Source organism: Pseudoliparis swirei, chromosome 4, assembly GCF_029220125.1.
Source record: "Pseudoliparis swirei isolate HS2019 ecotype Mariana Trench chromosome 4, NWPU_hadal_v1, whole genome shotgun sequence".
Lineage (NCBI taxonomy): Eukaryota > Metazoa > Chordata > Actinopteri > Perciformes > Liparidae > Pseudoliparis > Pseudoliparis swirei.
This window is the reverse complement of record NC_079391.1, coordinates 20,430,031-20,448,295: the sequence shown is the minus strand read 5'-3', so window position 1 is coordinate 20,448,295 and position 18,265 is coordinate 20,430,031. Positions and strand designations below refer to the sequence as shown.

The 18,265-nt window shown below is 43.0% G+C and overlaps 1 protein-coding gene across 1 annotated transcript; it reads left to right on the top strand.

Moving 5' to 3' along the window:
* The first annotated feature begins 1,289 nt into the window (after positions 1–1,289).
* On the top strand, positions 1,290–18,008 carry sv2ba (synaptic vesicle glycoprotein 2Ba). Its single transcript, XM_056412777.1, has 13 exons — positions 1,290–1,432; positions 5,644–6,332; positions 10,946–11,126; positions 12,341–12,492; positions 12,850–12,983; positions 13,519–13,608; positions 14,247–14,360; positions 14,467–14,555; positions 14,740–14,904; positions 14,994–15,127; positions 15,436–15,636; positions 15,740–15,899; positions 16,532–18,008. Exons 2-13 carry the CDS (start codon positions 5,882–5,884, stop codon positions 16,713–16,715), a joined length of 2,055 nt encoding a protein of 684 aa, XP_056268752.1. The 5' UTR covers positions 1,290–1,432; positions 5,644–5,881; the 3' UTR covers positions 16,716–18,008.
* Positions 18,009–18,265: the final 257 nt, after the last annotated feature.

Sequence of the window (18,265 nt, the reverse complement as noted above, 5' to 3'; positions counted from 1 at the left end):
TGATCTCCATTGAATCTTCATGGAGTGGAACATTATGCAATGGAGAGAAACTATAATAGAGCCTTTTTGTTGTGGTAATGTCACCACAGACACATTTGTATACTGCAAATATTCAAATATTACAATACTTTTATTAGTGGACCGTGGGCTTAATCAACATTGTGTTACCCCATTCGGCCAGAGATAGGACTTAACAGACTGTTACGTCCCTATCCTCAGTCGAAGTAGACATACCAAAAGTATACATCAGTAGAATGGCAACTGTCCATGTAACATTTTGTATATATTACAATTACATTGTTACAATTATTATTTTAGTGATAAACTGTGAAGGACTATTTCCCCAATGTTTGGAAATGTCATAGAGAGAACAATTCATCACGTTTTTGAGTAAATGCACAGATGTTCTGGAGCCATAAGCTCCACTTGGATGCATCTAGCCCTTCACTTTTACATGACAGGAGGACAGTGTACACATCAGCCAGTAAACTACATAACGGCATTTTGGCCGAGCGTGATTTGGCCTCCTCATGTACTATCATTCGGGACGAGCCGGGCACCAATCTATCGTATCAATCCAACATGTATAACTGTTGCTCTTCTCTTCTCCACTCCGTATGTGTTCTGTATGTAAACCACAGGGATGATGCGTGGTGCAGGGGAGCTATGATTATCCATCTCCCGGCACTATCGGCGCCTCTCAGTCCATTATAACATCTGCTCTCATCCTCACCCGACAAAACGAACAGCTTTAGAAGAAGAGGGATATTTCAGCCTTTTTTTTCCGTCGTTGATGTGCTTATCCGGAGCTACTTCGGGATGGATGAGCAGCTGCAGAGAGGTGATGTCTCACTCAAGGACACTATGACGGGACATGCAGCTCTTGCAGGGACGTGCCCTTCTGGGAACAGGGGGGCTCATCTCGGCTGGTGTAACCGGTGATGACACTCCACCTTGTGTGGTGTATAGAATCTGAAATGAGCACACGCTTGCAGAGCACTTGAGTGCGACTGCAGGCCACTGAACGTCTCCAGGGCTGCTTGTTCGGCCCCGATGACAGTGACCTCTGACATTCCCGTCTGCACAGATCAGGTGTATCACTAAAAACCCTGTTGAGAGTCTCCACAGTCTCTATCAGTAGAGCCTGTTGCTCTTTACACTTGAAGGACTGTACCACTGGGTCCTAGGAGGGGGGTTAGGGGGAAGGGGGTTAGTTCCTGTGGGGATGAGCCCTGGTGAGGGAGGGGCTGGTGGTGGATGGGGATCGTGAGGTTGGATCCTAATCCCTCCGCCTTGGCTGCAGCTCGGCCTTAGGATAAACCGACATGTAGGCTTTGGACATTTGGAAAATGCTACTTGGACGTTTGCACATTTTTATTTATGTTTGTTTTGTTCGGAAGTCATTTTTACATTAAGGCAATACCCAACTATGGTAAGATAAGAACTTTGTTTTTCTTCAATGCTGCTGTTCAGATGCGTTGTGCTCTTTAATTTGACAGTTTGCTGAGGGAGTGAGGAAGAATTCTGGTTGAAAACATATCTGTGGTGCCATCCTTTACTTGTCTAGTGTTATTTGCTTCGGAAACATCAAAATGTAGTCCTTGTAGTTCAGCTAATAACAAGTGTGCAACCAAATCCTTTCATCTAAATATACAAATGTCCAGTTCGTGAATATTTTTTTTAATTTGCCAAGCTCACGTCCCCTGATGTTTTTCTACACATTGTATCTTTGTTGACATTTATCAGCTTTGTGTCGAGAGAGGAAAGAGGATATTGAACAAAGGAATGTCGTGTCTCTGTCATCAGGCTCTACTCAACGTAGTTTTTCTCAGTAGCAAAGCTATTGGCATGCAAATATCAAGTGACATATTTAAAAAGGCCCAAAATGCCAACTCCTGCTCCTCAACTGACCTTATGTGACATGTTGCTAATAAACACAAGTTGACAGGTCACCGGACACGCACGCGGTCCCCAGAATTCAGGTCGGATCTTACTTTGACCTCTCGAGGTCACACAGGAGCCGAGATTAAAAGTAACTCACCGCTTTGACAGTTGAGTTTCAACACTGACATGCAAAGTGTGCGGCAGATAGATGGATCTTAGTTTTTTTTTTTTTAAGAAACAGTATGTGTGTGTGTGTGTAATACCTCTGGCCTCAGTGCTATTCAAACCCCTTCACCTCGATGTTTACTGGAACCCTGGTGGGGCAAACTGGAACAAAGGTCTCAGACATGTGTTGTACCTGGACAAATGTAAATCATGTTATGCGTTCTTTTGTTTGTTTCATCCAATAAATAACATGAATTTTTCCCCCACGCACATGTGACAAAGCAAATCAGCTGTAAGGTTCAGACTCAGATATTGTAGCTGCAGTGAGGGATTTCTCTTTTAAATCAACTATCTGGGTTGAGTTCCAAGTTTAGTAGAAATCAAAAGAATGCAGTGGAAGCAGATTGAGGGCAAACAACTCATATAAACTGTGCACGTGCGATGGAGTAACCCAGAGATTGAAACATCTCTGTGCAAAAAATAAAAATAAAAGATAGAAAAACAAGGATGAAGATGACAAAATGCAAAGTGCATCCATAACGACTGACGCATCGTAATAGTTATAACCCTGACCATGACAGACAAACAAATAACTCAAGATTTTAATTATTTTATCCCTTCTTTTTTTTTTGCACATCCACCGATGAATATCGGTGAAGGAAGTGAATATGTAAGCACTTTCTCAACTGTCTGTAACCACTGAAACTTGGAGCTGCTGTGTGGCCAGATGAGTGAATTCCAGGTGACTGGAGGGTGAAAATGAGGCTAAAACGGTTTTATTTACTGCATGTTCATACAGCTCTGCTTACAAAATTCTGTTACCGTGGCATTAATACAATGATACACTTCGTTAGTGTGTACTGCTCAGTTGCTCTCTCCGGAGAACTAGCAAGAGAAACCGAAAATGCAAAGTCGACAGAGTTTGGCTGAGGCAAACTAATAAATGATCTCAACAGCAGAAGGTCAATTGTGAAATTGAGATAGGTTCTAGAAAATTACACAGTGACCTATCTGCTTCCTGTTAAAGCTCAGACGCACATTGATTTTCATGATTCAAAGGAGCTCTTTGATTTCTAAACCCTTGTGGATGCTCTCGAAGGAAGGCCAATCATGACCTATTCAAACTCTGCACAGGCGAAAAATGCTGATTTGACATCTGAATTAATGTGCATGTGTTGGGGGTAAGGGCAATCGACTTGATACATTTATAAACTCAAACGCAGATCGATAGGATGAAAGAAAAGGGTGAGGGAGGGAGACAGAGGTGGCGGGAGGGGGGGGGGGGGGGCGTACCAGCAGCTGTACTCTGTTATGTAAGTGCCAGCTGTGTGAGTAAAGGCGCTGCAGAAGCAGGATGATGAAAGCACCACCGCTTCCCTCGAGCAGAGGGAACATCCACCCTCTCACTTTCTCCCCTGAATTGTTCATGTTTTATTCAGTTTACTGAAGGAAACAACAACTAAAAAACAACAACAGCGGCATGGTGCTCTCAGGGGATCTTGCTCAAATCACTGTAGTGCAAGAAATGATCAGCTCCACATCCGAGGGCAGCAGACGCATTCCAGTGCGTCAATCCAGACTCCATAATCCACTGCCAACCACCTCAATGACTTCCGTGATGAAACAATACTGTGAGTCAACAAGGGCAAAATGAAAAGAAAAAAAAAATTCTGCAGTCTTAATCTGGATTAAATTACAGTGTTCGTCATACTGGCTCCAAACCAGGACAGACCAACCCAAACCGGCCATCCACTTGTCAGACGATAGGACTGCAGTTGTTTCTGAAGTATTTCATGTATCCAATGAAAAAAAGGTAGACAAATATAACAAGTTATACCCATATAACAAGTCATATCCGACAAGTAATAATACACATATAACAATTAATATCCAAGAAGTAATAATACACATATAACAATTAATATCCAAGAAGTAATAATACACATATAACAATTAATATCCAAGAAGTAATAATACACATATAACAATTAATATCCAACAAGAAATAATACATATATAACAAGTAATATCCAAGAAGTAATAATACACATATAACAAGTAATATCCAACAAGCAATAATACACATATAACAAGTAATATCCAACAAGTAATAATACACATAAAACAAGTCATATCCAACAAGTAATTATAACAATTAATATCCAACAAGTAATAATACACATATAACAAGGAATATCCAACAAGTAATAATACACATATAATAAGTAATATCCAAAAAGTGCTGTAGTGCACCCTTGGAGGTTGTTACTTTCTACTGGTATGCCCATTAGCTTATGGAGGCTACATTTAGTGTACACTAACTTTTAGAAAGATAATGTGTTTTTAATGTGTCAGTTGCCTCTTTCCTACTTGTGCTACTATTGCTCCTGCTATGTTTTAGCATTTACCATTATTTGCATTTCAGTTTTTTAGGTTTGACCTTTATTCAGTATTTTACACAGTAAAAGTGACAAGTATTGCTTTAAGGTTGGTGCAGTACTAGCAGAATGCACCTGAGCAAGACACAGATGAATGTAGTTGCAGGACCAGTAAAAAAAGGTTTCTGTTACTCTATAGTTTAAGAAAGTGACCCATTTCTCATTATTGTGTGCTTTACTTTTTGCTATGCTGCTTGGTTGTCAATCACAAAATGTTACACGTCATCTTTTTTTTTATCTGTAAAAATCCAGAGGAGCCTCAGGCTGACAGATGCTTGATTTGGAAGAATATGTGCCTGACTTCACTGTGCATGTCACTTAATCATGAAAATAAAGCATGTGACGGCCAACTTTACGAAGATGATAGATCATTTGTGTTCCTGTCATCCTATTGGTGCCCCTGGTGTCTGCCACTATATATGAAAATAAAGACGGATCTGAATGTGTCACCGTTGCTGCAGCGCTACGTGATGGATCAAAATGGCGTCACAGCATCTGAGGGTGGAGGGACAGTGAGATTATCTGCTTGTGTGGAAGAACACGCAGCCTGCAAGGGAGGCTGCGAGTCCTGAACTGCTCTGTCCTGCCACATTAATACAATAAAAATAGCCTGTATTTATGTATGACTTTAAGTGCTTTACAAGAAATAATGAATAGCGTAACATGGATTCAATTGACAGGTTAGGGAACTAAGGCAAATAAACTAAAAGCTTGAGAAAACAGTGAACATACGCTGCGGGGGGGGAATTCAAATACAAAGAAATGTAGCTTACCACCACCGGTATGACTGTGTGTGTGTATGACTCCTGGACTCTGGACTCTGTAAAGCGACTTCGGGTGCCTTGAGAAGCGCGATATAAAATAAATGATTATTATTATTATAATAAATGTGTCGCCCTTCTACGATTACATGACAAATAGTCATCAAATCACATAGCTGCTTCTGTATTTTCAAGGACGTTGTCAAAGAGAGTCAAAGGTCGTGATGTACTCCCTTGATGTCTCCACAGTATACATGTTGTGAAGCCCTTTGAGACGGTCATTGTGACTTGACTCGGCAGGTCACACATGTTGCGTGGCAACGTCTCTGTGCATTCCTCTTTGTCGTTCTGCTGACAGATCATTTGCAACGTGTGGTGTGTGTTTTGTGTTCTAGGTTCAGCATGCAGCGCTGTGCACGTCAAGGAAGGTACAAATCTTTCTAAGCAGCCATTGAGGCCTCTGAGCCCGAGACTCCCCACAAGACATCGCACAGAATTCCTGCACTAACACCGAGAGCAACTCTCAGCTCCTGAGGAGGATTATGCCATTATAGCTGACAACTTGAGCTTCCTCAGAGTACGACGGCCACAAGGCAAAGTCAGTCCTGCTCCCGCTAGCACCCAGCAGGAACCATGGATGACCCCTACCGCAACAACGTGAGCCAGCAGGCAACAGAAGGTGGGGGAGGTCAAGATGGCTACCCCTACCAGGCCGACTACCCTCCGCAGGAGGAGGACGCTCGCAGCGACGCCACGGAGGGCGCGGACGACGATGAGCAGATGTACGAGGGCGAGTACCAAGGCGTCGCACACCCCGACGAGATCAAGGAGGCGCGGCAGGCGGCGCGAACGGAGGCCAGGAGGAAAGCCCGTCAGGCTGTCCAGCAGGAAGAGGAGGACAACCTGCCAGAGCAGTACGAGACCATCATGGAGGACTGCGGCCACGGGCGCTTCCAGCGGATGCTGTTCTTCGTGCTGGGCCTGGCGCTGATGGCCGACGGAGTGGACAGCTTCGTGGTGGGCTTCGTACTGCCCAGTGCGGAGAAGGACATGTGCATATCCAACTCCGACAAAGGACTGCTGGGTAAGTGACCGCAGAGGGAGGGAAGGTCGGGAAACTGAGAACATATATATTCACCCTCTGTGTACCACAGACGTCTGGACACAGTCCCACGGCAATCGATTGAAAAGTTGCTGACATAATTCAGTCCAAAGTGGTGAACTGAAGCTTGCGTGGCTAAAAACCTGTTTAGCAAACACTTTTCTCCAACCCGGCTAATTACAAGTCCAGCTAATTAGAATGATCTGTTGATGGGTTCTACATTTTACCAGAGAGGAGGAATCCCATCAGTGAAATTACCTTCTGTTGTGCTTGGCTGAGACTAAATCCTGCGTATGTTGGGCTGTTGATGGCACATGGTTGCAGACCACAGACAGAAGAAAAAAAAACAGGCGCTGGGACCAATTATACAAATTTAAAAAAGCTTGGCTCAATTTGAGCGAATGCAAAAAGATTTAGAAATATAATCAACATTGTGTGTCTTCATAAGAGTTTAGGTCAGACTGAGTGACCGGATGGGCCTTGGCACTGGTCCCTAAAGTCCAAAAGTTGATGCCACATGTTATTTGTTTAAATATATCAGATACAAGACACAGAAAGAAGCGCCTACTTGGAGAGCATTTCCATTGCCTTTCAGCTTAAATATTGCTCCAAATATTGTACCACAACAGTAAACACGGCAACAAAATGGATACTTAAATTTGTATGCAGCATAGACCCAACTTATTGGGAAATGTACGTTGAAAGCGTCTGTTCCTCACTTTCCGTGGAGACAACCAAACTGCAAATAAAAGCCCCTCACCATATTTCCCAGGCCTCGCGTGAAGCCAGGCAGTGTGGGAGATTGCGCATAGCTCATTTCGCCTTAACAACAGACTCCTGGGATGAGACATTGTGAGAGATTGATGAGGATCCCGGCGGTGATTGTATTCAGTGCGTGTTCCCAGGCTAATATGGAGCATGTTGGAGCCGTCAGAGAGCCTGGCGGCCTGCAGCGCCGGGTGCAGAGCTGTCAGATACGCTTCAGGCCTCTGACAGGCTGTGGTAGCAGGAGGAGGGCCCCGGCGAAAAATGAAATCACAGCGTCTGTTTGGGCAGACAAGAGGGGAGCGCCGATCATCAGCTGAGAATATGAAGTAGATCGGCAGAACGATCCCTTTTTATTTATTTTTTCTCCTCACTCATGCTCTGGTCACCTTGGCAGAGATGTACTTCATCTTAACCGTAGTCTTGGATTGCAGATAAGACTCCCAACCTTCTGTTAACAAGAGGAGGATAGCCGGTGCACTCGCCCGGCATGGCGGTTTTATTGTTTAATCCAGAGTATAAACACAAGAGGCTATTAGTGGGAGACACAATGCTGGAGACAAAGAGGGGAAACTTCTGGCAGGTTTTAAATCTGAGACTCGATGTGGTTGCAGATATTTAACCAGTCATCGCAAGGAAATTGTTAAACTTGCAATGCAGCTAATACGAAACAGGAATCGAGCTACAACTGCAATTAAATAGATCTCTTAGGATGTCTTCGGGCTGCTGTTCAAAGGATAATGGAGACTACATTTGGTTTATAGCATTTCTTTTTGTGAACCGAAGTAAATGTCCAGCTTCCATCTTTTTAAGTATGATCGACTTTGATTTTCTTTTTACTGGATTGCAGATTTTCTTTGTCCGTTTACAGCTTCACAACACTCGTGTTAATTTATCTCTTAAGCAGTGCCAATTTATCGTTATTCAAAGCAGATTCTTCCTTAGTTCTTTGTAACAAATAGCTAGTTTAAAAATGATTATTTACTAAATTGGGTTATAACATTCACACATTTAAGGAATGTGTTTAATCAGTTGTTATGAAATCTTTAGCGCAGCCTATGAAAGCAATCAGATCTCAACAGGAATCACTTCTTTATCCTGGACTGTAACTTAGAAAAGTAATGGTTAATTGAATTTAGCGGACACTGCTTTGGAAATATGGGAATTCTTCTATTTTGTTTATAAATAAATGTCAATTTTCAGAGTTAACGTTCATGTAGTTTAGAGTGAGTGATTAGTATCAGATTATGCTAATGTGACTAACATCATCTGAGAGGTTAGTCTAATGTTAGTGGCATAACATTTTATATATATATATATCTATATATATATAATATATATAGATATATATATAACAGTAATATATCAGATATCAGCAAGCTAATGTTGCATAGTACAAATGCTACACATGGCTGCGTGACAAGCGGCTATCATAGACTATATATAAGAAGTGGACATAGTCACCGTTTAATTAAAGTTTTGTAAAAGTTCTAAGAAGAAAACACAGGGAACTCCCAGACCCGACAACCCGTGGCAGCGACCTGTCAATCACAAAGTAGCCCTGCAATAAAGCATACCCTGCTTTATGGTCTATTTAATTTAAATGGCTATAATTTAATACATTTACTTCTTTGCTGTATTGAAGAAGACTTGAAACTAGAGATTAAGACCACAAACTTGTGTATACAATCTTTACTGAGGCAATAAATTAAGTCAATTAAGTCATTTTCATTTTGACTTCCACACAATTCATTTTTGCATCCAGAGGAGTCGCCCCCTGATGGTCATTGGAAAGAATGCAACTTTAAGGTACTTCCGCATTGGCTTCACTTTTTAGACCTTAAGGTTTCCCGCCTGGAGGAAATGCAGAGAGTAGAGAAAGAATTTGGATAACTTTAGTAATTTAACAATAGGAAAGCATCTAGAGTCCAACAATGCAGCTGGCCCAGCAGGTAGACAACAGCAAAGCAAATCCACAAAGGTCGGTCTCCAGAAATAAACCAGAAGCTCACAAAGGGGAAACAAAGCAGTAAAACCAGACAATATGCAAAAAGGGTGAAGATATCAAAATAAAACAGGAAACAAACTCCAAATAATCATAGGACCATGATCGGCTGTAAATACTAGCAGCTATAACTACTCTCGAGATAAGAAGTAGTTTGTGCAGTGCAACCTGGCATGTCGTATAGGCTCTGATTTTGCGAGCAGCTGCTTCAAACGATTGTAACTTTAATTCACTGCTACAAATTCAATAAGTCCTATTTTTTGACATCAAGGGGAAATGTAGCAGATTATTACTTCAAGGCTTTTCACTGCTCGCACACCGCCAGGTGTTCATTGTTCACAATTCATAAAACTCAAGCCTAGTTTTCACAATGGGAAGAGCAGGTTAACCTTCAATCACAAAGTAAGAGGTTCCTTCCCCGGTTCTGCAGGTCAAAGTGTCCCTGAGCAAGGCATTGAACTTTTTGTATGTGATGAATGAAATGAAGTTCTAATTACAGAAATGGAAAACGCATGCTCCGCAGGTGTTTTTTTCCTCTAGAGGAGGATAATAGTCTCTTCATTTAGATGCGCTAAGTGCAAATTGCAGTGCTTTCACTTTTTCTACTGTAAGAAAAAGGGGGATATTGTTCTTTGCCCTCCAGGGATTCAGTGTCTCCGCTGTGCTCAAGGACACTTAAACAGACATGTAGAGCCGTGTTGCCGCCGGGCTTGATCCTGGGCCTCCACCTGAAGGACAGAATTCTACTCACAAGGGCATTGCTGTCACCCGGTCCATGTGCGTGTACCTAAGTAAGGCGCACGCCTCGCCTTGAGCCACAACTTGGCCAAGATATTATGTGACATGCTAAACCTGACTCCTCGCCTCCCGGTGCCCTCAGCGAGTTCTCCTGTTGAATGATTTAGGGACGTTCAGCGTTGAAGAGGAGCGTTCGGATGGGTTTGTAATCCCCAGGGGAAGGTGCACACTACGGCTCCGCGTGCCATTAAGCAGCTTAGTCCCACTGTAATTAGGGCTGTGCAGAGCAAAAACACAGAGCAGGCAGGAGGTGTATACAGGTCTGGAGGGGTAAACAACACGGTGAGGTGGGCGGTCCAGGTTGTAGGTTACAGCATAATACTCTCCATACAGACACACACACACACACACACACACACACACACACACACACACACACACGAAGGAAGCACTCATTTGTATCTCTAATGGGCAGCAAAGAGCATTTGCTTTGCAACAGAAAATTAAATGGCAGAGCGTCTGGTGCATGCTGGGATATGCTCCGGGTCGCCGCGACACAGAAATCGGCGAATAAATTGCGACAATGAATTTTGCTTGTGAGAGCATTTAATCAAAGTTAACAATAAAATGTCACACTTTAAGAGGGGTAAACAAATAATAATGGAGGGTGAATATTGTCGAAGTGATGCACTTCAAAAATGATTATGACCTTTGTTGCTCAGTCAAAAATCTTGGAAGCGTTTCTTTCTTGGTTGATCAGAGCATGAGCAGCTTCCCACTGAACCACGGTGCGAAGTGTCCATACGAGGGGGAAGGGGGCCCCCTAGTGGAGTTCAGGGCTCTTTAAAAAATATATATTTAATAACACATCTACCACAGTTATTCCTCCCAAGTCATGTTTCTGGGTTTGAGAGTGAGCAAGAGCACACCGTGTTAATGCAGAGCCTGCACTGTGTGTACAATCACATCAAGTGTGCATCAAGAGAGCCAAGCATGTATCTTGACCTTTGAGTGTAAAGGTCAAATGGGGTTGTGTGTGTGTGCATGTGTGTGTGTGTGTGCGTGTGTGTGTACGTGTATTTCGCAGGTCTGCTGGTGTACGTGGCCATGATGGTGGGGGCGCTGGTGTGGGGGGGTCTGTGTGACAAGATGGGGCGGAGGAAGTGTCTGATCTACGTCCTGACCATCGACCTGGTCTTCTCCTTCCTGTCCTGCTTCGCTCAGAGCTACGGCTTCTTCCTCTTCTTCAGGTTCTGCTCCGGCTTCGGGTGAGACACGTTCACTTCTGTACAGACGTTCACCTTTTCCTCAGAGTCAGACGCCTCGACTGGCTCTTTCTTCTTTTTATAATCACTGACCTTTACCATCAATGATCTTTTTTAGTGGAAAAGTTTGAAACCTTTTTTTTTCCCTTTCTTTTTTTGGCGAGACAAACAAATCCCCGCGTTTGTATTTGACAGGCGTCTGTTCCGAAATAAGACACCTGACCTTTAGGTGAGATGAGTGATGGGAAGCACTTCCATTAAACCAAACAGGGGCCCTTTGAGAAGAGTGATCCCGGTCAAAACAATTGTTAGTTTATTTCCCCTCGTAGATAAAAACACATTTACATTGTACGCCGCACACAGGGAGATGTCTGTTTGTTTACTTCATTAGAGCATTTCTTCCTTAAGCCAATTACAACAAGTAAACAATGCTCTTTGCTTGTTTTTAATTTACATTTTGTATCGCTGACCTCCCGCCGTCGCCGGCCTCTTGAGGTAAAGATTTTTTTTCTCTTCACATTTCTATTGATAATGATCGCGGCCTGAGCTTAGCCAGACCTGCAATATGGATGTTTGAGCTTTTTGTACAGCTGAGGTCACCAAAAACGGTTCTGCTGCAGATCCACTGTGGTAATGAGCCCCAAATCTGTCATTATGCAACGAGCAGGCAATTCTGCATTATTTTACAAACATAGGCTACAGATTAATTTGAACTAGTAGTTTTTGATTGCATTACATGAATGGTTACATGTAATGCGAGTTAGACTGACAATAAAGCACAACATAAATGTTTTTTGTGAATATTTAGTCTCCAGCCATTGTTATGTATATGGTCAGTTCACCCAAACAGTTCTTGTAAGAAGTATTTATGCAGCAGAAAGTCGTCCCAACGACAAGGGCTCCAAAAACGCATTGCTGTGGAGTCTATTAAAGAAAATATTCAACGTCTTGAGCATTACAAATGTAATTCCATGCACCTCCGATGGGTGGGCTTGGAGTCAGAGAGAGACAAATAAAAACCAAAGTATCTGTATAGCTGGACAAAGAAAGCTAGAAAAAAGATACTTGCTGTAAAGCCGTCGGAACAAATGATCTCACAATCACGAACAGGAATCACAGCAAATGATCCTCTGAGTCCTCCGAGAATGATGGACATGTTTGGTTGTTGTTCTGTGAGGAAGATTATTTTCTCAGACGTCTTGCGATTCCTCCCCCAGAATCGGCGGCTCCATCCCGATAGTGTACACCTACTACACCGAGTTCCTGCAGATGGACAAACGTGGCGAGCATCTCAGCTGGCTCTGCATGTTCTGGATGCTGGGAGGCCTGTACGCCTCTTTCACCGCCTGGGGAATCATCCCTCACTATGGTAACGGACGCACGCGCTGATTTGACAGAACCAAACACATTTCAATTCCCCGGAATGTCATTTTGTCGTTTGACATGTGGAACTCTTTTTTCTTCTTCTTAGTCTGTTGTTGTGCTTGATTCTCACCTAAATCATTTCTCCCAGGAAATACATCCTAATAACTCACATTAAAAATGATGTCAATAGGCCCCATCAAAAAATGCATATGATCAAAATGAAAATAATTCGATGAGTCCAACACGTTGTCAGAGTTTTAAAATCCACGCCAGAATGGATTCATCTGTGCATAAAAAAATATTCTGTTTCAACAGAAAGGTGAGTGAAATATAACGTTCTCTTTACTGGATGCTTTCCCAGGCTGGGGCTTCGCCATCGGCTCTGAGTTCCAGATCCACAGTTGGAGGTTGTTCATCCTGGTGTGCCTCTTCCCTGCACTGGCTGCACTCGTCGGGGTCGTCTTCATGCCGGAGAGCCCCCGTTTCCTCCTGGAGGTCAGAGCCAATGTGGCCAGATTAAAATATGGGGTTTTATATATATTTACAACACATTTATATGCACTAAGGGGACGGATTAAGATTCTTAAGATTCATTACAATCATTATGTCAGTGTCCAGTATTAAACATCAAGCTGTGATTGGCTAAGAATGCTGAGTCATCATCGGCCACTACTGCAACATCCCACTGCTGTGCAAAGGTAGCGAAAGGCTGCTAAGGCGCCACCAGAACACCACCCACCCCTGCTTTCTCACCCGGGCTCATTGTCAGCCCTTTAACCACATGTGGTATTGTGTTTGTATGTTACAGCGGAGCCACTCCAACATATCACACATACACAAATTATCACACGACCCCCCCCCCCCTCCCCCATCTGATAAGAGGCAGACCTCATGGGAACGTTGTTGCTCAGCCCTGAGAGGCGTCACAGAACGCTCTCGAGATGTGGACATTCATTGATGATGTGTTCATATGTGTGTGTGTGTGTGTGTGTGTGTTTGTGTGCGTGTATTGTTGTTGTTTTTCTCGCAGAGTGCCCGACATGATGAGGCGTGGATGATCCTGCGACGAGTTCACGACACCAACTGGAAGGCCAAGGGGGAGCCGGAGAAAGTGTTCACTGTGAGCGCTGCTTCTGCCAAATCGCCCGGCATTCAGTTATGGAATTTAGCAGTTTGTTAACGACGTAAATGCACACGTGGTCAGCTGTCCCAAATGACATAATCAGCCGACCAATCGACTGTAAGCCACGACAGGGAGCCAGACCGATAGTGGATTTTTAAAAAACATTATGACGAGGCAATATGACGAGACAAAAGCTGACTCATAGTTCAAATTTAAAATTGGCAGTAACATTTTTCCAATCAAAATGTCTGTCTGTGCTAATAGATGAAAAAACTACCGCGCATTAATGTCAGGTGGAAGTCTCAAGCCAGATGAGCGCAGGGTTAAATATAATTATGAATGAAGGCTGAATTCCATTTAGCTGCTTCGGTTTCAGAGTCCAGTTATTGTGCATTGTGTCATGTTGTACTGGGACACATACTGTGTGAACTGTACACACACACACACACACACACACATACATAAATAAGCTCCACTTGTGGCTTATTATCAGGTGGCCTAATGGCCAAATTGGTCCTTTTGTATGAAGCTTTTTTTATTTTTATGAAATGATCTAACATCTGAATTTCCGTTGAGACGCAATCGGGAAATCTCTGACATCTTTAATATATCCAAACTCCTCCCTCTTTGTGAAGGCGACCAACATTAAGACACCCCAGACCCAGGAGGACGAGTTCATAGAGATCCAGAGTGACACCGGGACGGCCTTCCAGCGCTGGACCGTCAGACACACGACCATGCTGCAGCAGGTCCATGAATCGGCGCTCTGCTAAAATGCTAACATACGAAGAATTAAACAAACAAAAACGTTGCATTTGTTTACCTGTGTATTTTAATTATCTGTCCCTCTTTCAGGTGATGTCTAACATCATGTCCCTATCCGCCCCAGAGCTCAGACTGCAAGGCCTCTTCCTGGTTATTGTCTGGTTCTGCTTGGCTTTCAGGTAGCAACAATTATACGTAGCCTGTAGGCAGAGATATCTTAAGACAGAAGAAATGCCACTGTTAATGTTAAATGCTCAAATCACTCACCAAAAAAACATGCTTTCTCATTTAACCCCCTGTGATAATGATCTATACAGATCATTGAGTTGTATGCACTCAGGTTTGTATGTTTCTGTGTGTCAGCTACCACGGGCTGGGAGTGTGGTTTCCGGACATGATCAAATACATGCAGTATGAGGAGTTTGAGTCCAAGGTCAAAGTGTTCCACCGAGAAAAGGTTGAGCATTTCCACTTCAACTTCTCCCTGGTCAACCAGATCCACCGCGAGGGAGAGTACATCCATGACAAGTACGTTATCTCGACACAGCCCCTCACAGACACACACACACATTCATGTTTATTCTGCTGCCTAATGAGATTCATCTCTTTTCATTTAGGTTTGAAAACATTGAGATAAAGTCTGTCAAATTCGAGGATTCTCTGTTTGAAAACTGCTACTTTGAGGACGTCAGGTCAACCAACACATTCTTTGAGAATTGCACCATCAAGAACACCGTCTTCTATAACACAGGTATCACAAACAATGGCTCGGCTAATGAAGGATTGTCATGAAAAAATGTAAAGACCTTTTACACAGCTGACTCCTTAAAGCCTCGAGTTCAATGAACTCAACTAATTTCCCAAAGAAGGGATCAATAAAGGATAGATTATTTCTCTTCTTCTTATAATAATTAGTGGTGTAAAATACAAAAAAATGTATGCCGCCCTAAAACGTCCATCTCAGTCAAAGCATTAACACTTTGCAATCCGTTCATCCTCCAGCACCGAGAGGAGTAAACCTCTGACCGTAGCCTAATGTGATCCCTCTGTTCTCTCCAGACCTCTGGCACGAGAAGTTCAAAGACTGTCGAATGGAGAACACCACCTTCCTCCACCCGAAGAAGGGCTGCCATCTGAACTTCCAGGAGGAGAACGACATCGTCATCTACATGGTCAGCTTCCTTGGCAGTTTGGCTGTGTTGCCTGGCAACATCATCTCCGCACTGTTCATGGACAAGATAGGAAGGATCAGGATAATAGGTGAGACCAGCAGAAAGTGGAACAGTATTAGTACAGAAGCCCCCAGACAGGTGGGGTTTTAGTACGGTTTTCACCCAACCTGTTTTTCCATCTGTGGTTCCAGGTGGTTCTATGTTGGCGTCGTCCGCCTGCACTTTCCTGTTGCTGCTAAGTTTCAGTCAAGGAGCTGTAATATGTTGGCAGTGTCTCTTCTATGGCACCAGCGTGGCGGCCTGGAACGGGTTGGAGGTCATTTCTGTAGAACTCTACCCCTCCTCTAAAAGGTACAGTCAAACTACCCCTCCCTGCCACACCTCTGTTCATCTCTACCCCTTCTCTGTCACGTTTGTTTCGATAGCTGTTCGCTAAGCTCCTCAGCCAAAGAAAAAGAATAGTAGAAGGGATATTTAACTGTTTTCCATTGTAATTTGAGAACAAAAGACTGTGCAGATTGCTGTCACAGTGACAACACGCCAGTGGAACCGTAAAGTGTTTGTGAGGGAAGAGATCGGACTCTGATCCAGAGCAATGGATGTCCTGTTTGCTAGGTAGCTTGTCCATCGTGGGAGGATCAAAATCGATTGTCATTATAAGCCTGTTGACTTTTGTATTAAAAGATACATAATTTAACCTCTGCCGTAAACAGCATGGTCCAACAAAGCCCCCCAGAGGTTCAGGAAAATCTGGCCTCCCAGCTTAGAATTAAAGCTGTGGACCAACCATGAAGCAGGACCACACCCCTTTACACCCTGCCCGATATGGCGTTGCATCTGATCTGATCCTATCTGATTTTAAGATAGTCTCTTAGCCCTATATCATTTTTATTCAGAAAGCAATTAATCCCATAGAAAAAAAGAAACTGTCAAAACAAAAATGTAATTTCACACAATCACACAATCTTCATCTGTCTCTGCAGAGGGACGGCGTTTGGTGTCCTGAATGGAATCTGTAAGTTCGCCGCCATCCTTTCCAGCTCCATCTTTGCAGCCTTCATCGGCATCACTAAGATCGTCCCCATCTTCCTGGCCTTCGTCGCCCTCGTCTGCGGAGGTCTGGTCGCTCTCAAGCTGCCCGAAACCCGGGAGAAAATCCTCTCCTGAACAGCCAAACTCCTGCAGCCCTCCATCACTGTGTAGCTACGGGGAAAGCTGAGTATCAGCTTAAACTTAAATGGAAAGTCAAGGAAGAACGTCCATGCTGCGCTAACTGTGTTTCTGAGTTATGATTAAAAGTGTTTTAAAAAACGGTCTGGTTGCCTATGTGAACCTGTGGTTGCTTTCTATTGACTCTTTGACCTCCACAGGCTGCCCAGCATTTCTGTCACATCATATACAATTTGTGTTTGTCCTTTTCTTTTTATCATTTACTGAACCATCCTCTACACACAGACACACACACACATGCAACCCCCCCCTACACACACACACACACACACACACACAGAGAGTAGCAACTTTTGTTTTCTTTGAGGTTTGTGTAAAAGAAAAATGAATATGCGATGAAAATGTGTCTGTGCTCGAAAGGTGATGTAGTTCATGTTACCATGTTGTGCTTTGATTTCATTCCCCATTGGAGAAAAATAAGAGCAAAGAGAGAGGACTTATAGTCTTAACTTGAATTGGATTTGAAGCCCGGTGTATTGATGCCGAGGCTCAGCAGCAATATTACTGCTGGCGTTGTTGGTTGAAGAAAATTCCTCTTTCGTTGAGCCAGTCTTTATTTATTCTGCACTGTCCTGTGGTGTGTAGTCTTCTGTAGTGCACATGTAGTTGCTTGGTTTGAGCTTTCTAGACATAAACCTGGATTGATAATTTTATTAAATGTAGAAGTTTATTTAATGTTCTTTATTGAATCCACTCCTTTTGGTTTCTCCCAGCTGATCCAAATCCAACCCGAACAGCCGACCGATTCTCCTCCTGTTTGCTGTCCTGTCCTCGACTAGGACGTCGTGTCTGTTCTGTAGTGCTGTACTGTAGGTGGTGATGATAGCGTACAATCAGAGTCGTATCTGTCACATCTTGTGACAACAACGTGTACAGAATTGTTCTGTTTGTTTCTTGATCTATTTTTTCATCTTTTTTCGAAAAAAACCAGAATGATACAAAACTAATAACTGAGAGAACGTGTTTTGATACGATGTCCTCATTTTCATGTTCTGATGAAGAACAGTTTTGCTGCATTTCTGACAACATGTGTCAAGATTTCTAAAGAGCATGTTACTTCTTTTTTTGATGGCATGACTGAGCTGTGGGTGTGGTTGTTGTCCAAATGTCTCTGAATTTACACAATAGTCTGACTATAATACTGTTTGTTGTTGTACATACTGTAGACCTGTGTATATTTGTTGTAAGATAGTATCTTCTACTTGAATAAAGTTGAGGGCTTCTATTGTATTTATCTGATTAATAATTGAAACAAGATGCATACTTGTATTAATGTAAGAGGGTTATAGAGAAGATCTTTTTAAAATAGGTTATTTAACTGTTTTGGGAAGGATGAGCGCTAAATGAGAAGATTGATACCCAATTCACAATGTATGCATTATAGCGCTAAGATGAGCTCCCTGTTAGCTTAGCTTAGCAGCATGACTGTAAAAAAAGGGAACCAGCTCGGACTTTAAGCATGTTTCAACTTGACACATTTAACAGAA